General features: G+C 43.4%; 1 protein-coding gene and 1 pseudogene across 5 annotated transcripts in view; one reads left to right on the top strand and one right to left on the bottom strand.

The window, feature by feature from the left end:
* LOC147430643 (uncharacterized protein At4g17910-like) overlaps positions 1-21,268 on the top strand; it is a 205,659-nt gene extending 184,391 nt beyond the window's left edge. For 3 of the 5 annotated variants that reach the window (XM_086493231.1, XM_086493230.1, XM_086493232.1), the window contains 3 exons: positions 1,628-1,672; positions 2,516-2,614; positions 20,727-21,268. In XM_086493231.1, the coding sequence (XP_086349357.1) occupies positions 1,628-1,672; positions 2,516-2,614; positions 20,727-20,876 (294 nt within the window). In that variant the 3' untranslated portion in view covers positions 20,877-21,268. Of the gene's footprint in view, positions 1-1,627; positions 1,673-2,515; positions 2,615-20,726 lie in introns of those variants that run through there. The other 2 variants (XR_015185638.1, XM_086493233.1) reach the window with 2 other exon arrangements.
* A 1,376-nt stretch (positions 21,269-22,644) lies between these two features.
* On the bottom strand, positions 22,645-23,123 carry LOC147430642 (protein CHLORORESPIRATORY REDUCTION 6, chloroplastic-like; annotated as a pseudogene).
* Between the last annotated feature and the right edge of the window lie 339 nt (positions 23,124-23,462).

Raw genomic sequence — 23,462 nt, 5'->3', positions numbered from 1 at the left:
ATCAAGAACAGTCTCCACAAGGGAACTGTCTGAAATGACTTCACCTGCAGAAATAAGTTGCTCATTGATATCCTTGACACTAGCAAGGAAAGTGTCCACATCATCTTCCTCATGCATAACCTTCGACTCCAACTCTTTACGCAGCAAAGCAATTTTAGCCTCATTGCGACTTGCATAAAGACCACAGCCAAAATATCCCAAGCCTCTTTTGCAGATTTTGCTGAACGGATGTGAGGAACAATGGTGCGCTTCACAGACAACGCAATCAATGCATGAGCTTGCGCATCCTTTACATCCCAACGAGCTTGTTCTGCCGTAGGCAAAACAACTCTAATAGCAGCAATCCTTGCCGCAAGACCTGCAACATCCTCAACATCGCCTACATCCTCAGAACCAGGACGTACATCAATGCCTTGCACAGTATTCCAGACGCCCTTTGACACAAGAATGTGTTGCATCATATAAGTCCACATAGGGTAATTGTCCCCATCCAACCTTTGCTCAGTAGCAAACATCTTGATGACATTTGTGTTGTTGTCAGCCATGGTAAATGTTACACCTGATGTGAAAATTGCCCGAAAATAGGAGAAACGGAGCGGGAACAACACGTGCTATATAGCACAAACCGTAGAAGATTGTAAGGCACTTGTTATGCAAAAATTGGCACTGACAAAAATTCTGCACAAAATGACGAAATTGCTTGTGCAGACCTGCCTGTAGTGGAGACAGAGGCCAAAATGAGCCAGATTCAAAAATCTGAGCAGACCTGCGAATGCTCGCCAAACCTCATTGTAATTGGAGAAAGTGAGCAGGCGTGTGCTTGAGCAGCTGGCGACTAAGCCTGTTAGGACGTAACCTGCTCTGATACCAATTGTTGGAAGCAGGGTTGCAGATAAACGCACACAGCTTGGAGAAGTTGAAGGAAGCTCAAGGCACACAATAGAGAGTGTGTTACTTAGTGTGCAATGGAAAGATAGATAGCCCTAGAGTGATGGGCGTATATACAATGCTTTGGGGAAAAACCTCCTAAAGAGGGAAAAAATGCCCCGGCGGTCCTAGTGTGTTCACACACATCACTACCACATGTATATGGTAACAACAAGTCCCCATTTGAGGTCTTCTTCAATTGGGTTAGATTCTAGGTTATGTGGACCATATGGCACCAACGTTACTCTCAAATGTTTCATGTCTTGTAAATTAACCTTTTCCCTTCAAATTTTCGCTTGGACAAGCATTACACTTTGTTTATGATGTGGGAGACATCTCTCTTCAAGCTTATAGGATTTAATTTGATTGTTTCGAGTGTTTGTAGCATTCTGGTGCTTCGTCTTTTGTACCTCTTATTTGCTGTGGGTTCTCCTCACTTTGAGGTTTCCACTTGTAAATTCAATCAAGATTTACAAAAAAAAACTGTTTATTTATTATTTTTATTTTTTTTTGGGGGAGGGGGGGGGGGGGGGGGGGGTTTCTTGTGCATGTTGCTTGCACGCAAATGTTTGAGCATGCTCGTTCTCTTGCTCTGTGTATCTGTACCAAAGTGTCTCCAAGCATGTATTTATGTGTTGAATAGTTTATCTACCTTAGCTTCTGCTAACCAATCATATTAACTTTTGATGATCTTTTGCAGTGCAATGTGGCATATGCATCCTTTATTCTTGCTGTGAATCTTGAGGTAGCTTCTTGCCTACGTGGATAACAGTTACACCTCAAACCTACATAGTTGTGTTTAAATTAAATAAAGAGTACAGTCTTTTTGCACTTATGCCCACGAAGTATACATCTCACTTTAAACCTCATGGGTAATGTGTGCGCACTATTGCACTAGCTAGATTTATGTGGTTCATTTCTCACGTAGAGTTTTCTAACAAGAAGAACATATTTACAAAAAGTTAAGCAAATCTTACTGTTTCATGTGGATGCCATGTTTGAGCCTGGTTTTTGGAGGATTTTTGTGTCTTATATTGGATTTTATTGCATACAGTTGACGATTTATTAACATGATTTGAAACTAGTTTGCATTATTAAGATATTATATAGGTCAAAACATGAGGACTGCTCCAGCATAAATACATATCATTGGTAGTAACTGCTGGAAAGTGAGAAAAAGCGTACGTAGAAGGTGTCATGATGTTTGCCTGGAAAAGAAAGAGTTTACCCCCTTTTCTAACCTTTGGAGATGGCAGATTAATCAGGCTGCAATCCTCTACTTTCACATTCCCATTACCTGGCTTTATTTAGACGTGTGGTATGATTGCTAAATTGAGAATTTATGACAAATGTACTGCAACATCAAGACCAAGCGATTGTAATTTTGGCAACTTTGGGGCATTAGTATTCTTTATTTAACCGTCAGGAAACAATCATGATGGCCTCCTGTGTAGGATGAACCCCATATGCAACTCGATTTCCTTTTAATGATGACCCCTGTGGGTGTTGACAATATGCATGCTTTTGCACAATGATGTATACATGTGTATAGCAGAATTTGATGGGTGTCGCATCTTGTCTCTTGCAGGGGCTTGGAGTATTAGCATCATTAGAAGTCTTTCCAAATATGCAGCTGCTTCTATTAGAGAAGATCATCACTGAAAATTTGCTCGCAACTTTCCTCTTAGTAAGTTGCCTTGTAAACTACATAATTGACTACACTCAGATTTGTGTATACATTTCCTTTATAAATTATGTTAGAAGGGCTCATATGCAAGAGAGTACCACCAGAGGAGAGGATTTGTCAGGTATGCCAACATGAGCCAGAGGTAGAGGAAGAGGTAGAGGAGATTAGAGGACACTTCCACTGCCTGTTCAAATCTTTGGACCATTGGTCAGGGTCATGTTTACTGTGGTCAGGTCCTCCATAGTCAGGTTGTAACAAACTTGGACGCTCCAAGTCAAGATTCTACCGCGACACAGCAAAGATTCACTTCAAAACAGTTCACAAATTCACAATTGATACGACACGGCCCGGCGGAGTTCCGTGCCAAGAGGTATTGGCCCCAAAGACTAGCGCCCCTTTTGGTATTTCTTTTTATATTAATCTTTGAGCAAACTACAACTCCCGTGGGTGCTCACTCTTAGACTCTGCGTCCAGATGCTCTGTAGTGGGAGCCCCCTTGGGTTCTTAATAAAGGTTACAAGGGTTGCCAAAAGCAGAGCCCCAAAAGCAGTCAATTTTAAAATCTTTTAAAATAAATCAAATAGCCCCAAAAGCTTCAAAAACTGCCAATTTTCAGCTTGCGTAAATTCTGACCTGCTTTTGTGTAGAACTGCCGCACAGCCAGCTCAAAAAGCGGACGTCCGTACACTCAGTCACGTCAGCAGATCAGCGCCGCAATTCACGGGTCTGTACAGGCCATGCCACGTCAGCAATAAAGCGTGAAACTCGGAAATTTGCCACGTCAGCCTGCATTTTCGTGGGTGTGTGTGTGTCGGGGTTTGCTGCTACATGCCCAGGGCCATACGACGTCACCTAATTTGTGACATAGGTCATATGTCCAGGTGAATGGTGTGTTGGTAGTCGTCGTGACACCTGGAGCAGGTGTGGTAGCCGCTTTGGAGCAAGAACTGACCAAGGGGAACAGTTGAATAAGTGGAAGTCTCTCTCTCTCTCTCTCTCTCTCTCTCTCTCTCTCTCACACACACACACACACACACACACACATAGATACGCACATCCTCACGTCAGATACGCACATCCGGTTGATGTGAGGATGTGCGTATTCTCTCCTGTGGTATACTATGAGATACGAGGCCGCTTGGATTGTCTATTCAAAGAGGGCTTTGGATCACTGGCTAGAGTCATGAGATATCAGGATCAGAGAGATGCCTTGGGTTGTTTCTGCTAGAGCTGCGTAGACACAAGGAGAATCTCTTGAGGAGATCGGACAATGGGAGACATTCACAGAGGGAGATGCCCATGACATCGACGGAGGCTCCATCAGAGGATCATGACTATTCTAGCACGATATGGGAGACATCTAATACGACTATTTACGGAGGCGGACATTGACGATGCTCTTCAGCGACCGATGTAATACATTCTCGGACGATGCCCCGTGCCAGGCATCCTCGGCCATTGATGATGATAATGATTTTATTTTTTACTTTATTTTAATTTTGGACCTGGACATTGTATTAGATCCACGAGGATTGTATCGGTTTGGTCTCATAGGTCATTTTGTCCTTTTAAAGACGTTAAATATAACATTACATTTCATCTCTCTCTCTCTCTCTCTCTCTCTCTCTCTCTCTCTCTCTCTCTCTCTCTCTCTCTCTCTCTCTCAAAAGCTCAACTGTCACAAACCGGTCACTTGGCCAGTGGCCAGTAGGCAGCAGACTCACACACACATACCTTGGCTGGCGGCAGAGCCTGAAAAATGCGGGGAGAAGCTGACGTGGCATTGCCGTACAGACAGCTCCGGAGTTCAGGGCGCGTTTTGCAAAATATTGACGTGGCGGCATCGTACGGAAATACGCAAGGGCTGGAAACTTTCTAGGCTGGAGCTTTTTGGGAGTTACTTTAATTCCCCAAGAGGGCTTGTGAGAGGAAATTGCTTTATTTTTGAAGACTTTTGATATTCAACTTTTAGGGCTCTGCTTTTGGCGTCCCTTGTTATAGATTCTTGACTTGGAGTGTCTAAGTCTGTTATAGTGATATTAGAGCGCGGCCGATTTCTCTTCTACCGGGAAATCCAATCCTTTTTACGCAGCACTTATGGATTCAAGCAAAGGACAGTCGACTTCCCCTGCAACCGGAGATGCGAGAAGAGATCACGACGAAGATTCCAGCGAGGAGTATGGCCCACTTGGGCCTACTCAGGCGACGGAGCTTGAAGAGATGGAGCGTGGACGATTGACTGACGATGCAACAAAGATGATGCTAAATTTTGCGAAAGACCCGAAATTTGCAAAATTTATGACCCAGACTTCCTTTGACAAGGTGCACTCATAGTGGCGGAAAACCACGGAACCAGCCCTCAAACCGGCACTCAAGAAACCTCCTACTGCAAGGATGTTTACAGAGCATGAATTAGAAGAGGTGGTTGATACACTGATTTCTCAGCTTTTCGACGCGCAAGACAAAGCCAAAAAGCACGACAAAAGGTAGAAGAAAGACACTGACTTCCCGGGTTATTTGGGTCGTCAGTCTACATTTGCCTCGGCAAGAAAGCAGAAGAAGCATGTGCGATTTGAAGGAGTACCCAGCTCTTCTTCTTCTTCTTCTGACAATTCTTCTAGCTCCTCTGACTCGAGCGAAGAAGACAGAGAAGGAAAAAAGCGAAGCAAAAAGCAAAGCTTTGGAAAGGGCAAGAAAAAGGCAAAGAAGTCTAAATCTTGCCTAGTTGTTGACAGTTCTACAGAGGACTTGTTCGGACTCTGACGATAGTAGCTTTTATGCAAAGAAGAAGAATTTCTGTAAAGCCAACCAGTATGACTTTCTGGAGGATAAAAGCAAGAAAGTCCGAGAGTTTAAAGGTGGACAGTCAATTAAGTTTGACACGTTTTCTAAATATCGAGATGCTTCGAAGGCTTTGGCCTTCATATAACAGTTTGACATAGCTTCTTAGGAGGGCGCTACTCAGAGCACTCCAAGATTCGGAGGGCTGCCTCTTACTTCAAGGGAAATGCTTGAACTTGGTGGTCCACACTTCTATTGAACTAGACAGTGCCAATTAAATGGCTGAAATTTAAAAGACTTTTTTTTCCTTCTTGGTTGACTCGGGAGTACGTACGCGACATACGAACTGCTTGGAACCATCTTCGGATGACCAAGAAAGATACATTAGACGCTTATTGCGAGAGATTCTGGAGCTCTTTTCTACCACCAGCCTCTTCATTTAAGAAGATCTCGTTCAAAGAACAGATTGAGCGGTTTACCTTGGGTCTTCCTATTGAGATCCGAGATCACTGTCTAGAGCAAAAGTCAGATTCCATTCAGGAACTGATGAGTCATGCGAAAGGGGGATTTGGCATTCATTCAAGCAGTTTGACCTACCCTTTATATGAAATCATGACGCAAAGGACCGAACAAACTTCGAACAATGAAAATAGAAAGAAAAAGAGCAACCCAGAAAAGAAAGAAAAGAATGTACGACCCAAGCTCACTCTTCGAGAGAGAGCTCTTTACATCAAAGAAGGAAAGTGCTTTGGATGCGGGGAAATTGGGCATATCTCCTCAAAGTGCCCTAAAAAGGCATCGAAAGATCAGAACAACAAAGATGAAGACAGGCCTGAGGGTTCGAAAGCAGCTGAAAAACGTGGACGAAAAGGCAAGATGAAAGCAGGACTAGTTCCAGATTGCATGGGTACTAACCCAAGCACGATTGATGAGAGTACAGAACTTTATTGAGCTTGGGGCAAAGTGAAAGATCAAGAAGCCCTGATTTTCTTTGATGGAGGAGCCAAGGACAACTTCATTTTACCTGAATTGGCGGTGCGGCTCGAGATCACACCCAATCGGATGGGATCACTAGCAGAGGCAGTTCTAGCGGCACGCGGCAGGGACATAGCCATTACACCTGTCAATGGCAAGCTTCGATTGCATTGTCATGGGTATTTGGGGCATGAGGACTTCTACATAATGCCCTTGGAAGGTTGTAATGTCCTCTTGGGAATTCCCTGGTACCATAAGAACAACGCCATAGTGGACTATCGGGCGAGAAAAGCGACTTTGACTACAGAAAAGGGCCGAACCATTGTACTTGATGTGAAACTTAAGGGCGAGTCTGTTCCTATTGTATCGGCTTCGGCTGTTTCAAAATAAATGAAATCCAGTGTGTTTGTTTACTCGATCTTTTTGAAGAGTTGAATGATGAGCATAGGACAAATATGTCTAAACATGATAAAGAACGCAAAGATTTTCTCCACACTCAAGACGATTGCTTTTTAGAGGGCCTGCTAGGCAAGGATCATACCATTGATCTGATACCCGGAAGCACATCACGGAACCGGCCATCCTACCGTGTGAGCCGAGCCCCGAATGAAGAAATTATGAACCAAGTGAAAGACCTCTTGGAAAAGGGTCTTGTCTAGCCGAGTACTTCACTGTATTGCTCTCGAGTATTGTTGGTTTTGAAGAAAGACAGATCTTGGATAATGTGTCACAAAGTGATGACGTGGCGGACAACAAAAACCCTAATTTCTGTCAGAAACTCTAAAATTCCTGCAAACCCTAATTTTTGCCGAAAACCCTAATTTTCGGAAATCGCGAAGCCGGATTATAAAAAATAAAAAATAAAAAAAATTTGAAAAATGATGAGCGACGCGAATTTTGCTTTTGCTTTTTTTTTTTAAAAAAAAAGAGAAAAGACTCTAAGAGAGAGACAGAACTGATGCTTTTGATTTTAAAAGCTTTTGGGGCTCTGCTTTTGGGCATCCCTTGTAACCTTTAAATTAGTGGTGAGGGCCTCACTTCTCACAGCATCTGGACGCAGAGTCTGAGAGTGAAACCCTAACCGCTCTCTTGTACTTTGATGATTGATTAATATAAAAAGAAATACCGAAAGGGGCGCCAGTCTTTGGGGCCAATATCTCTAGGCACGGAACTCGGCCAGGCCAGTGCAAATCTATTGTGATCTGTGAATTGTTTTGAAGTGGTTATTTGGTGCTGTCGCGGTTGATTCTTGACTTGGAGTGTCTAAGTCTGTTACAGTGGTATCAGAGCACGGCCGATTTCTCTTCTACGGGAAATCCGATCCCCGAATTTTTTTTCCGTGGCACCTATGGCTTCAGGCAATGATCAGTCGACTCCCTCTGCATCTGGAGATGCGGGCTGGGATCACAACGAAGATTCAGGCAGAGAGTATGGCCCGCCTTGGCCTACTTAGGCGGAGCGGCGAGAGATAGAGCGTCGCCAGTTGATCGGCGATGCAACAAAGATGATGCTCAATTTTGCCAAGGACCCGAAGATGGCAAAATATATGAACCAGACCTCTTTGAAAGAGGTACAGATGGAGTGGCAGAGAACCACAACACCACTCCCGAAACCCGCTCTCAAGAAACCTTCTGCCTCCAAGAAATATACGGAGAAGGAACTGGAGAACGTGGTTGATGCACGGATTGCTCAGCTTTTTGACACGCAAAAGAAAGCCAAAAAGCACGGCAAAAAGCAGAAGAAAGGCACTGACTTCCCGGGATATTTGGGTCGTCGGTCGACATTTGACATGGCAAAGAAATTGAAGAACCGCGTCAAGTTTGAAGACCTACCCAGTTCTTCTACTTCTTCTTCTGACAATTCTTCTAGCTCCTCGGATTCGAGCGAAGAAGACAGAAAAGATAAAAAGCGAAGCAAGAAGCAACGCTTTGGAAAGGGCAAGAGAAAGGCAAAGAAGGCTAAATCTCGCCCAGAGACTGACAGTTCTACTGAGGACTCGTCTACAGACAGCTCAGATTCCGATGACGGAAAGTTTTATGCGAACAAGAAGAATTTTTACAAAGCCAACCAGTATGACTTTCTCGAAGATAAAAGCAAGAAAGTCCGAGAGTTTAAGGAAGGTGGCCACTCGATCAAGTTTGATACTTTTCAGGATACTCAGATGCTTCGAAGGCTTTGTCTTTTATACAGCAGTTTGACATCGCTTTCGCGGGAGGACGCTATTCAGAGCACTCCAAGATTCGGAGAGCTGCCTCTTACTTTAAGGAGAATGCTCGTACTTGGTGGTCCACGCTTCTATTAAGCAAGACTGTGCCAGTTACATGGCTGAAATTCAAGAGGCTTTTTATTTCTTATGGGTTGACTCAAGAGTTTGAGCGAGATATATAAGCTGCTTGGAACCATCTCCGGATGACCAAGAGCGAAACAGTGAATTCTTATTGTGAAAGATTCTGGAGCTCTTTTCTACCCGCCTCTTCATTCAAGAAGATCTCGTTCAGAGAACAGATTGAGCGGTTTACCTTGGGTCTACCTACAGAAATCCGAAATCACTGCTTGGAACAGAAGTCAGCTTCTATTCAGGAGTTGATGACTCATGCGAAGCGGGGCTTTGCCATTCACTCTGGCAGTTTGACCTACCCCACAGATAAGGCCATGACACAATCAACCGAACAGACTTCTGGGAATGAAAGTAGAATGAAAAAGAGCAACCCAGAGAAAAAAAAAGGATGCACAACCCAAGCTTACTCCTGAGGAGAGAGCTCGCTTCATCAGAGAGGGGAAGTGCTTTGGATGCGGGGAACATGGACATATCTCCGCAGAGTGCCCTGATAAGGCACAGAAAGAAGAGAATGATAAAGACGACGACAGGCCTAAGAGTTTGAGAGCAGCTGAGGAATGTGGCAGAAAAGGTAGATAGAAAAGTAGACCTAGTACCACATGGCGTGGGACTTGCACCGAATCAAATGAATGAAAGTACAAACTTTGCCGCTTTTTTTTTGGGGCAAAGTGAAGGATCAAGAAGCTCTTTTGAAGGAGCCAAGGCCAACTTCTTTTCACTTGGAATTAGCGGCTCGATTTGGAACTACGCCCGACAGACTGACGCGACAGACGGAGGTAGTTCGACTGGCACCCGGATGGGATGTTGCCATTACAAAAAGCATTGGCAAACTTCGTTTGCAATGATAGGGGTGTTCAGGGCACGCGAGTGACGTTCTACTCGGGATCCCTTGGTACCACAAGAACTACGCCGTGGTTGACTACCGGGCCGAGAAAGCGACTTTGATAAATGAAGGGCTTAGAGATTGTACTTGATGAACTTCAGTTTTCTTACTCATTCTTTTGGGAGAACTGAACGATGGATAAAGGTTGAATATGTTTTGACCTGAAGAAAAGAACGCCAATATTTTTTTTTCTCCACGCTCATGCCGATTGCTTTTGAGAGGGCCTGAAGATCATGAATAAAAAGATTATGAACTCAGTGAAAGACCTCTTGGAAAAGGGTCTTGTCCAGCCTAGTACTTCACCGTATTGCTCTCCAGTGTTGTTGGTTTTGAAGAAAGACGGATCTTGGAGAATGTGCATCGATTATAGCACTCTCAACGAAATCACCATCAAGAACAGATTTCCGATTCCTAGGATCGATGATATACTCGACAGGTTACTGGGATCCTCGTGCTTTAGCAGGATTGACTTGAAGAGTGGATATCATCAAATCGGGATAGTGACAGGAGATGTCTACAAGACAGCTTTTCGGACGACTTTTGGGTTATTTGAGTTTTTGGTGATGCCTTTTGGCTTAACCAATGCTCCTGCGACATTTAACCGGATGATGGATAGGATTTTTCGAGAGTACAGGCTATTTGTTGGCACTTTCTTTGACGACATCATTGTTTTCTCGAAGAATGAGGCAGAACACAGAGATCATCTGCTTCAAGTCTTTCAGGCATTACGAGATCACACATTAGTGATTAATGCTAAGAAAAGTGAATTTTTTCCTACCGGAGATACACTTTTTGGGACACATTGTGTCAACAACAGGAGTGCAAATGAACCCGGCCAAGATAGAGACTATCCGTGATTGGCCCGATTTGAGGAATGTCCATGAAGTTAGAAGCTTCTTGGGACTGTGTTCGTACTACAGGCAGTTCATACGAAAGTTTGCAGAGGTTGCTTCCCCTTTGCATACCTTGACACAGAAAGGAGTACCTTTTTCGTGGGGACCCACAGAGGTGACTGCCTTTCAGACGTTGAAAGAGAAATTGACTACGGGACCTATTTTGACTTTGCCGGACTTGGAGAAGTCATTTGAAGTATTTTGTGATGCTTGTGGTCGTAGTTTGGGTGCGGTCTTGATGCAAGAAGGCCATGTCATAGCTTACGAGAGCCGTTTGTTCTCTAGGCCGGAGGTGACAGCACAGATCTATGAGAAAGAGCTATTGGCGGTTATCCATGCTCTTACTCAGTGGCGGCATTACCTACTCGGAGCGGATTTTACTGTCTTTACAGACCATCAGCGTTTGCGCTACTTCTTGTCACAGAAGCAGCTTTCAGAAAAGCAGATGCGGTGGGTGAACATCTTGTCCATGTGCAGGGACAGAAGAATGTGGTGGCAGATGCTTTGTCTCGGAAACCGCTGGTTCTGGCTATTTCCGCGATACATCATAGGAGCTTCGAGGATATGGTCGATCAGTATGCCGCAGATATAGATTTTGCAAATATTTTCACACGGATACGGGTTGGGGAGATAGTAGCTGGATACTCCCTTCGGGAAGGCTACTTGATGAAAAAGACTATGTTGTGCGTTACACAGCCGTTGAGGGAAAAGGTTATGATTGATTGCCACTGTCCACCTTTTACGGGTCACCGCGGCATTGCTACCACCATGAAAGGGGTAGAGAGAGATTTCTTTTGGCGGAGATTGAAGAAGGATGTGGAAGAGTTTGTGCGCAGTTGCTTGGTATGCCAGAAGGTCAAGTTTGACAGGCATAAGGCACAGGGATTGTTACAGCCTTTACCCATACCCACCTGCCCCTGGGAAAATATTGAAATGGATTTCATTTTTTTTTAATCTCCCGAGAATACAGAATGATCACGATGATTTTCCGATTACATGGCACGTCTGAGACGATTCTCTCCGACATAGACCCCAGATTTATGAGTTGGTTTTGGAAGGCAATTTGGGAGAACATTGGCACGTAGTTGCAGTTCTCGTCATCGTTCCACTTGCAGACTGACAGGCAATTTGAGATTGCCAATTAAGTGATTTTAGATTTATTGAAGTCTTGTATCTCGGATCAGAAGACTCAATGGGAAAAGAACTTACCTTTGGTGGAATTTGCCTACAATAACACGATACACTCTTCGACGGGGAAGACGCCATGAGAGATTGTTGAAACTGCTGCGAAGGTTCCATCCTTCTTGAGCACGAAAGATTAGAAATTTGAAGCGGATGAATATTCGCGAGATTTGGATACGGCTTTTGCCAAGGTTCGCGAGACTTTGCAGGAGTCTCAAGAACGACAGAAGAAGGCAGCGGATTGCCATCGTCGCGACTGGAAACTGAAGGAGGATGATTGGGTGCTCTTAATTTTGAGAAGGCACGCCTAAGAAAGAAAAAGGAAAAGGAGAGGCTTTTTCCAAAGCTTAGTATGTGATACTACGGACCTTTCCCGATTACTGAAAAGATAAATGAAGTCTCCTTCCTACTGAAACTGCCAGATACTTGGAGGATTCACAATGCATTGCATGTGAGTCTCTTGAAACCTGTTAAGGGTGATGTGCCTGATGATGGGGAGCCTGATGAGCAACCCAAAGTGGAAGAAAACGAGGAGATCCTTGTTCCTGAACAGATTTTGGCACATAATGATACGAAGAAAGGTAAAGTCCGAAGGCGGTTCTTGGTTAAGTTCAAGAACTTTCCTGCATTTGATGCGAAGTGGATGGAGGAGGAGGACCTAGCAGATACTCCTCGGATTGTGAAACTTTACCTCGATGTTTTGGTTTAGCATAGTCTACTCCAAACGGAACCCAGAAACTCAGCTTGGCCGAAGATCTGGTGCAGTGGGATGCACAAGAGGGGAGTTACTCCGCTCCCTTGTCAACAGATGCCTCGATTTTGATACTAAAGTCACTGATGTCTCTTTGAGCTTCAGGGATACTGAGAGCTGACAGTATTCTGCTGGATGACTTTATGAAATGGAATTCCTGATTATGATATTGATTTGTTCTCGACTTCTTGTGAGTGCAGGAACTGATAGCCGAAATGGCTGCAGCATTTTGGTCTACTTGATCTCGAATAGACATGGTTGCAATAGGGGTTAGTCAATCGGACATCGATGAGGTCCCGATTGGACCTAGATGTGATTGCTAGCTACATTGCCGATAAATCATGGTCTAAGATCCGAATGAATGTTGAATGTCATGTGATGTCCTGTGATGTCGTGTGATGTGACTGTCGATTTTGTACATGTGCTAGATGTGTGTTCCTAGTACGTAGGTACTAATAGTCAGTGTCTGCTAAGACGGTTTATGGCTTCTGTTGGTTTTGCAGGCATAATCGCGGTCGATTACAATGCTTTCAAGAGGGGGGTATGTCACAAAGTGATGACGTGGCGGACAGTAGAAACCCTAATTTTTGCCAGAAACCCTAAAATTCCTGCAAACCCTAATTTTTGCCAAAAACCCTAATTTCCGGAAATCGCGGAGGCGGATTATAAAAAATAAAAAAAATAAAATTTTTTTGGAAAATGATGAGCGATGCGAATTTTGCTTTTGCTTTTAAAAAAAAAAAAAGAGAAAAGACTCTCTAAGAGAGAGAGAACTGATGCTTTTGATTTTAAAAGCTTTTGGGGCTCTACTTTTGGGCATCCCTTGTAACCTTTAAATTAGTGGTGAGGGCCTCACTTCTCAGAGCATCTGGACGCAGAGTGTGAGAGTGAAACCCTAACCGCTCTCTTGTACTTTGATGATTGATTAATATAAAAAGAAATACCGAAAGGGGCGCCAGTCTTTGGGGCCAATATCTCTAGGCACGGAACTCCGCCAGGCGAGTGCAAATCTATTGTGATCTGTGAATTGTTTTGAAGTGGTTATTTGGTGCTGTCGCGGTTGATTCTTGACTTGGAGTGTCCAAGTCTGTTACATAATGTGCATCGATTATAGAGCTCTCAATAAAATCACCATCAAGAACAGATTTCTGATTCATAGGATCGATGACCGACTACAGGGATCCTCGTGTTTCAGCAGGATTGATTTGAAGAGCGTATATCATCATATCCGAATCGTGTCGGAAGATGTCTATAAGACAGCTTTTTGGACGACTTTTGGTTGATTTGAGTTTTTGGTGATGCGTTTTGGCCTAACCAATGCTCCGGCGACATTTAACCGAATGATGGACATGATTTTTTTAGAGTACAGACTATTCGTTGGCACTTTCTTTGACGATATTATTGTCTTCTCCAAGGATGAGAGAGAACATAGAGAACATCTGCTACAGGTCTTTCAGTCATTACGAGATCACAAATTCGTGGTTAATGCAAAGAAAAGTGAATTTTTCCTACTCGAGATACACTTTTTGGGACACATTGTCTCAGCAGCAAGAGTGCAAATGGACACGGCCAAGATAGAGACTATCCGTGATTGGCCCGATTTGAAGAATGTCCATGAAATTAGAAGCTTCTTGGGATTATGTTCTTACTACAGGTGGTTCATTTGAAAATTTGCAGAGGTTGCTTCCCCTTTGTATATGTTGACACAGAAAGGAGTCCCTTTCTCGTGGGGACCCACAGAGGTGACTGCCTTTCAAGCATTGAAAGAGAAATTGACTACGGGACCGGTTTTGACTTTGCAGGATTTATAGAAGTATTTTGAAGTATATTGTGATGCTTGTGGTCGTAGTCTAGGTGCGGTCTTAATGCAAGAAGGCCATGTCATTGCCTATGAGAGCCGATTGTTTTCAAGGCCGGAATTGACAGCAGAGATTTATGAGAAAGAGCTTCTGGCAGTTATCCATGCTCTTACTCAATGGCGACATTACCTACTCGGAGTGGATTTTATGGTCTTCACAGATCATCAGAGTTTACGCTACTTCTTGCCACAGAAGCAGCTATCGGAAAAGCAGATGCGGTGGGCGAACATCTTGTCACAGTTTCACTTCGAGATTGTCCATGTGCAAGGACATAAGAATTTGGTGGCAGATTTTTTGTCCTGGAAGCCGTTGGTTCTGGCTATTTCCGCGATACATCATAGGAGCTTCGAGGATATGGTCGATCAGTATGCCACAGATACAGATTTTGCAGATATTTTCACTCAGATATGGGATGGGGAGACAATAGAGGGATATTCCATTCGGGATGGCTACTTATGAAGAAAACCATGTTGTGCGTTACAGAGCCGTTGAAGGAAAAGGTTATGACCGAATGCCACTATCCACCTTTTACGGGTCACCGCGGCATTGCTACCACCTTGAAAGGGGTAGACAGATACTTCTTTTGGCCGAGACTCAAGAAGGACGTGGACAAGTTTGTGCATAGTTGCTTGGTATGCCAGAAGGTCTAGTTTGACAGGCATTAAGCACAGGGAGTGTTATAGCCTTTGCCCATACCTACGCGCCCCTGGGAAAGTATTGCAATGGATTTCATTTTTGATCTCCCCAGAACACAGAGTGGTCACGATGGTATCTGGAAAGTTATTGACAAATCTAGCAAGCAAGATCATTTCATTCCAGTGAAGAAAACAATCAAGTCGGATTACTTAGCGAGACTGTTTGTGGCGGAGAGCTTCAGATTACATGGCATGCCTGAGACGATTGTCTCGGACTGAGACCCCAGATTCACGAGTTTGTTTTGGAAGGCTATTTGGGAGAACATTGGCACGCGGTGGCAGTTCTTGTCATCTTGCCACCTGCAGACAGATGGCAATTTGAGATTGCAAATTCGGTGGTACTGGATTTATTGAAGTCTTATATTTCGGATCAGAAGACTCAATGGGAAAAGTATTTGCCTTTGGTGGAATTTGTCTACTACAACACGATACACTCTTTAACAAGGAAGGCACCATTTGAGATTATTGAAGGTGCTATGAAGGTTTCACCCTTCCTAAGCACGAAAGATAAGATTTTTGAAGCCGACGAGTACACGCGGGACTTGGACACGGCTTTTGCCAGGGTCCGGGAGGCTTTAAAGAAATCTCAAGAAAGACACAAAAAGACAGCAAATTGACATTGTCGCGATTTGAAATTAAAGGAGGACGATTGGGTGCTCTTACGTTTTGATAAGGCATGCCTGAGAAAGAAAAAGAGAAAGGAGCGGCTTTTTCCAAAGCTTAGCATGACATACTATGGACCTTTCCAGATTTCTGAAAAGATAATTGAGGTCTCCTTTAGACTGAAGCTGCCCGATACTTAGAGAATTCACAATGCTTTTCATGTGAGTCTCTTTAAGCCTTTTAAAGGCGATGTGCCTGATGATGGGAGCCTGATGAGCAACCCGAAGTGCAAGAAAACGAGGAGATACTCGTTCGAGAACAGATATCGGCACATAAAGATAGAAAGATAAAAGGTAAAGCGATAAGAGGAGGACGACCTTGAAGCATTTGGTTTAGCATAGTCTATTCCAAATCGAACCCCGAACTCAGCTTGGGGGGAATTTGGTGCAGCGGGTATGCACGAGAGGGAAGTCGCTCCGCTCCTTTGTCAACAGATTGCCCCGATTTTTGATACTAAAGTCACTGATGTCACTTATGAGTTTCAGGCATACTGTGGGCTGACAGTATTCTACTGTAATGACTTTATGAAGTGGAATTCTTGATAATACGATACTGATTTGTTCTTGACTTGTTTAAATGCAGGAACTGATAGACGAAATGACTGCAGCATTTCGGTCTGAAAGATCTCGGTAGACGTGATTGCAATAAGGATTAGTTAATCGGGCATCTATGAGGTCCCGAGTGGATCTAGATGCGATTGCTAAATACGTTGCCGGTAAATCATGGTCTGAGATCCGAATTAATTTTGAATGGGATTTGTCATGTGATGTCAAGTGATGTCCTGTGATGTCGTGTGATGTGACTGTTGATTGGTACATATGCTAGATGTGTGTTCCTAGTGCGTCGATACTAACAGTTTGTGTCTACTAAGACAGTTTATGGTTTCTGTCTGTTTTCAGGCGTAATCAAGGGCGATTACAATGCTTTCAAGAGGGGGGTATGTCACAAACCGGTGACGCGGCTAGTGGCCAGTGGGCAGCAGACTCACACACACATACCCTGGCTTGCGGTAGAGAGCGAAAAAAGTAGTGAGATGCTGACGTGGCACTGCCGTACGGATAGCTCCGAATTCACGGCGCGTTTTGCGGAATGCTAACGTGGCAGCAACGTATGGAAATTTCGTGCTTTTCTCTACGCAAGGGCTGGAAACTTTCTACGCTGGAGGTTTGTGGGAGTTGCTTTAACTCCCTAATAGGGCTTGTGAGAGCAAATTGCTTTATTTTTGAAGGCTTTTGATATTCAGCTGTTGGGGCTCTGCTTTTGGCATCCCTTGTAACTCTTTATAAGAGTAGTTGGGCTCCCACTTCTCAGAGCATCTGGACACAGAGTCTGAGAGTGAGACCCAACCACTCCTGTGTACTTTGTGCAACAGATTAATACAAAAAGAAATACCGAAAGGGGCGCCAGTCTAGGGGCCAATATCTCTAGGCACGGAACTCCGCCGGGCGAGTGTCAAATCAAATTGTGAACTGTTTGGAAGTGAATTCTTGTCGTGTCACAATAGATTCTTGACTTGGAGTGTCCAAGTCTGTTATGTCAGCTCATACTCACACCCGCAGTACACTCATTGACCGAGCATTAGAGCTAGGGAGATCGAGACGCCCACTACTGAGAAGTGGAGCTTCAACGCATTGACGAAGACTACAACAGAGGATTCGAGCCATACTATCTCGACATCTACAGCACAGATAATGATGGACTCATCACCCATTATATCACTGTCTTATATTGGCCACCCATTGTATCAGTGGTCAAACATACCCTACACAGTTCCAGCTAGTAGCACTTCTAAATTCATATCAGTATCTGTTTTTTTATAAAACCTAGACATGGTATCAGATTTACTAGTTTGTAACGAATTGGTCTTATAGGTCATTTCGGCCTTTTGAAGACGTTAATATATCATTTCACTTCTCTCTCTCTCTCCAACAAAGGAGGCTGATTTCTATTACTTGAAAATTCCCTCAGAATGCCCAAATGGTGTTGATTTTGAGGGCAATTACATCACTGATTACAAGGTGGCCCTAAGGCAATAATCTGGAACTTTAAACTGGAAATAACTAGCCACATGGCAAATGTAAAAATTGAAAGCTAGGGTGAAAATTTTCCCTAAAGAGAGTAAAAAGTGCCCTGGCATACTAAGTGGACAGAGGATGACAACAGTCTCTAAAAGATAGGCACTTCCACCAAGAGCAAACTCCTCTAATGCAAATAAAAAACCGGAACCTTCAGAAGCCACCAGTGGTGAAAGAACAAGGAACAACTGCAATGTCAAGAGCTCAAACGTTGGGCGTTACCCGCCAACGGGTAGAATCTGATAGCAATAGGCAATGAAAAGACAGAAGGAAGAGAGTTGTGGATGACGAAGATGAGAGAGAGGAGGAAATTGACCGCACCAAGAAACTACAAGAGGATGCCACAAGATGCGTAATAGAGCACTGCACTGGATCTGACAAGGAGCTATATAGAAACTAGTCCACTTGCTGAAGGTGGCTCTTGAAAGCGATAGCAGGAAGGGAACTCCAAGAAGATAGTGGAGGAGGCTCGAGGACAACAACTTTGGAAACCTCATGTAGAAACCTGGTAGAGCGAGTCAAGGGCAGAGCGGCAAGCCAACAAATATAAACCCAATCCGAAGAACACAAGGAGACAAGGAAGGCAAGAACACAAGGAAAATAATAGCAAACAAGAAACTGAGGAAATCAAACGAAAGAAACATACTCTAAAGATAAACTTTACTCACACCTATGCACCAACCCAAACACACACATCTATACGCACTCACTCACCCCAAAGTTGGTTGATAAGAGTATGAAGAAAACAGAGTATGCAAAACCAACTCTACACACACAACACCCAACTCACACATACTCACACACACACACAGAGCAGAGTAGGAATTGCAAGCTAAAAGAAAAGAAAACAAAAAACAAACAAGAAAGGAGACCTGGGTAGCAATTGTAACGGGACAGGCACTACGTGCCAACAAAAAAGATAAGACAGAATAACATTAAGCACTTCAAATAACAACTGAATTAAAAGAGATACATGACACACAAAGACGGGGAGTGACGGAGTTCCACCCCAAGAGAGCACTGCCCCCAAACCCTGGTGCTCCTTCCGGTATTTCTTTATATTGCATCAACAAGGTACAACTCCCATGGCTCTACTCTGCATCTCCAAAGGGTAGATTGCCAGAGTGAGTGCCCATGGGTCATATTTAAAGGCCCTTGGTCTCTAAAAGCGGTTACATGAAAAGCTTCAAGCCCTAAAAGAATTTGGCCTTCCAAATGCATGGAACAACTGAAAATGCGGAAATCCGTACACATGCCACGTCACCATCAGCAACATAAAACGTGGAAGTCCGTACAGGCTGCCATGTCATGAGCAATTTACGTATTGTGTGTGTGTGTGTGTGTGTGTGTGTGTGTGTGTGTGAGAGAGAGAGAGTAAGTGGGTCCTTGGGATTAATTACAAGTGGAAAATCTCAATGCGAGGAAAACCCACAGAAAAGATCATATACCAAAACAAGAACACATAAGTGTTCATCAGCAAAAGCTAGAAGCATTCATAGGAAAGCTGATGCATGTCTGAAGTGATATCACCAACCTCCCATGCAAAACGCAAAGATTGCCCGAGGGAAAGCTTGAAAAACTGAAAAGGATCTGCATCAGCTTGAGATGACGCCATAAGAGTCCAATAAGCCCGAAATCTGACCCACATAAGGAAAATCGCAAATTGTTGTAAAAGAGGCGAGAGAATGCCAAAAGCCTAGAACCTTTTGTGGAAAACCACAGAGGGGAATCAGAGGTCTTGCTTTATTTTTTGTCTTGAGGTCCCCTGGGCCCATCGGATGGGGTCCCATAAGTTGGTAAGATTTCTTCTTCTTTTGCTGCTTCTTCTTAGGGTTTAGGCCCCTCGGCCGGGATCTTCAAGATGGCTTGGGTCTTCATTGGCTTGACACGTCAGCAGTTTGTGACAACAGCTTTTACCATGGTTCTTCTGCCAGGGCAAGAAATTGCGACTCCTTCACAGATACTAACCACCGCGACTTGATGTAGGGCCCTGTGCTTGCAGAGTTCGTTGTAGGCCTATCTGAAGCAAGACCAGGGAGCCCCTCCAAGCGGTTTCCTCTACATTGCACGAGGGAGGCTGACGAAGCAACCTAATGCTCACATGTTTGGCAGCAAACAGGAGCACGTGTTGTGGGGTGAAGGTTTCTGACCAAGACAGAAGACATCTGGTGAAGGTGGCCAAGTAGGTTTCTGTAAACCTTAAGCAGCCACCGTGTAAGTACGGTGGTTGCTTAAGGTGGGGAGTTGTTTGTCGTAGTGGAAATCAATCCACTGCACCAAGGCCCACCATGTGGAGGTCTCTCTCTCTCTCTCTCTCTCTCTCTCTGTGGAAACATCTTCTATTAATAGCATCTTGAGAGCATATACCCCAAGATAGAAATTACAGAAAAAAATACCAGAGGAATAACAAATCATTGACAATCGTCTAGTCATAATCTACAGTCTGCAGTAGACCATCTTCTTGCACTGTGGTCTTCAAGTCTTGTCTCCATATCACTGTGCTCATTCTAAAGCTGAGATTGCTGTGAAGTCCAGTACGTTGTTTTATTTGATACACAGTATGGGGGTTCAACCACTTGCTCTCCTGCTACTTTCTACGGGATTATGCTATGTTTTTGTAGTTTCTTTCATTGCATTCTATTGTTAGACTATTGTCTTCTGTAGTCTGTTTTTATTGAAGTCTATTGTTACCCTATTTTCCCTTTGGCGGGGGAGGGGGAGTTGGTAACTACAATAAAAAATTCTATCACGTGGGTTCAACAGTAAAGATTATTACCTTCGTCTTGTGACGATTGACGCCATACTGCATAGACATGACCCATGACACCAAGAGTACAATACACATATTTCTGCCACAAATCTCAGTGGCTATTTCTTTGCTTTTGTATGTTAGTGAAGAGCATGTGTTATGTTAGCCGCTTGAACATGAAAGTGGGGACTAGTGGGCCTCTTTAAGTGTTTCATGATAGCAAAAACTCCTTTATTAACAATAACATGGATGGTGGTCTTTTTTGTAGGCAAATGTGCTAACAGGCTTGGTAAATCTCAGTGTGAACACCATCTTTGTTTCTGCAAGTGCTGCATATGGTATACTAGTACTCTATTCAGTGACTTTGGTGGTTGGTATGGCTCTCATAAGGATCCTTCACCTAAAGATCAAGCTTTGATGGCATTCACATTTGATTCCAAACGTCCTCTTCTACTCGGAAAGCAATTTAAGTTTTCAACGGCATTCTCTTCATGATTTCTCGGCTACTGGAAATGATCCCAGCATGATTATATATCACATGCATCGTTTGTTCATGGGCGAGATTTTGATGGCGAAGAATTCCAGCTGTCTCATTGTGTGCATCATGCCACAGAAGATTTGAACTGCCATTCTTTTTACTGTGTCTATTCTTTGTGCAGCTACAACGTCAAAGAATGTGCTGTAACCTTCAGATTTTCGCAAAGGCTGCTAATCTCGACTAAGATATAAGAAGTTGATGGGCGCTGGGCTTGCCCCAAAAATTATTATGATTGTTTGGGTGCTTCAAATTTTTTGTTTTGTTGTGAGATTTATAGAATTGCGTCTGCATGCACATTGGAGGTGTCTGCATGAACTGCTCATGCATGTGCATGGTTATGTTTACACTTGCATGTGAATGGCTTTTTGCTCATCCTTGTCATGATTGTACTTTTGACATGCGCCTATTTTGGTGTTTCTACGCAGGGTTATAGCATCTATGGCATCGTAAGGTTGAAAGCTATTGTTGCATCTGTTGGATGCTAGAGTTCTGGAAAATGTTACAGTATTGTTGTGAAAAAATTGCTCATTTAAATAGGTTAGCCAGGAAAATGTAAAGCAAGTCTACGTGTTTGAGCTGCAGATAGCTAAAGCTTTCAAGAGGCGCATTTCTGTAAACAGATTGATAGTTTGGTCTAGTGAAAATTTATAGGTTTATTCAGAAAATTCTAGCTAAACTAAAACTTTTGTAGTTATCCCAAAAGGTATATTTCTCAACACACCCAACCCATGTGAACGTTGTATCTTTTGGATTGAAGAAGTCGATGGACCTGATCTACATTGTTGTATAGCAGTATTTGGTATGTGATAATTTCAAGATATCACAGGAAGACAACCCAGTACACCTAGAGGACCATGCACTTATTTCCTCTACAGACCAAGGTCCCTCACTCGTCTAATTCTACACCTTTTGCTCTTGCTCAAGATGCCTCGTTTGTTGAGTTTAAACAAAGTTGCAAACTTGGCACGGCAATAGGCAAAGTAAACAGATTATCCAAGAGGGTTTAGCTCAAGTAAAGGTGTAATCTACAAGTCAACACATAACACCACCAGCTCTATTTGCACACTTTCCCCTTTTGAAAGCAAACAAATCAGCCCTCGTCTAGCCAAAAAACCATGTTATAATACTTACATCAATGCAATCGCGCAGAAAATATATTGAATGGACTTTATCTCCTCAAGAGTTAACATGCAATGGTACTAGTCACAAAACTTATCATTTCGAACCCATCAACGCAACTTTTAAAGTGCAATTCCTTAGTCGAGTTCCCCATTGATAGCTCTCCAGGCTGTTCAATCTTGACTGTCATACGCCATGACAGTTTAGTTAAATTAGACCAGTAAGTTTCAGAAAAGCCCAAGCCTGCAGCAGGATCCACTCTGAGCTCTCCCTGACATGCACCAGCCACACCATGACCATTGTCTCCACCTCATCACTCATGAATACTGAATACTAACCTTCATCAGCACCAAAAAGCTTTGTCCAATGCTAAAAGTGACCGAACTGCAGATAAATTTTCTTTCTTTCATTGCTCAGTTAAATGTTTTGATGACGGCAAATTCAACTTAAAATTTTTATAAGGGGCCCAAATCTTTTGAGAAAGAGCCAATAGAGATCACTTTCCTTTCATCACTGGTTTATCATGATTCTAGGAGCTGGAAAAGCTCTGCATCAATCTTGTAACCCAAAATTCGTAACATGTCATCCACCTTGGTATCAGGCTTTGCCACTTTAAGGTCTGTAGCCATGGATATACGGTAAACAGTTTGCTCGTCACAAAGAGTTCCAGTGCTTCTGGATTGAATGCCAAGCCCTCTCTCTCCTCTTCATTTGCAACATAATCACAATATACACTTAACCAAAATCGACTTCCACTCGGTGTAAAAGTAAGTTTTAATTGCAAACGAGCCTCTTTGCCACTGCGGGCATCAAGAGATGGGTGATAACGACAACCTGGTGTCCCACCAACATGGCAGTATACAGGGCTAGTTCATCAACTCTCCAATCCAGTACAATTGGGAGCCATGGGTACATAGCATCTAGGAGAACAAACCACAGCTTTACATCTGGCATTTTCGATAGCTCCTGCATATCGTCCCATTCGTAGTTAATCACAAATCCCACCATTCGACGAAGTAACTCTTTCGTAGGGTCTTATCACCTGCAAGTCAATGGTGTACCTGCAATGAGAACCTAAAAGAGACGGAATCCTACACCCTAAAACAATTGTCTGCACTTGACAAAAAGTTATTCAAAACCCATTAAATAAAACAGCATTCATCATAGATATCACTTTTCCGATGTGCATAGCCGCTCAACATTGAATGAGCGGGGTGATAAGTCGAATGCAAAAGAATGTACTTTCCTTTGTAACCGTAACTCAAAAGTGACTTGACATATATTGAGGCTTATAAAGAGCATGGAAAGCACCTTCATAGTCTCAAAAAGCAATATCGTGACAACAAA

This window comes from Adiantum capillus-veneris, chromosome 21 (genome assembly GCF_014529385.1).
Source record: "Adiantum capillus-veneris isolate H3 chromosome 21, ASM1452938v2, whole genome shotgun sequence".
NCBI classification, from domain to species: domain Eukaryota; kingdom Viridiplantae; phylum Streptophyta; class Polypodiopsida; order Polypodiales; family Pteridaceae; genus Adiantum; species Adiantum capillus-veneris.
This window is presented reverse-complemented; position numbering and strand designations above follow the sequence as displayed.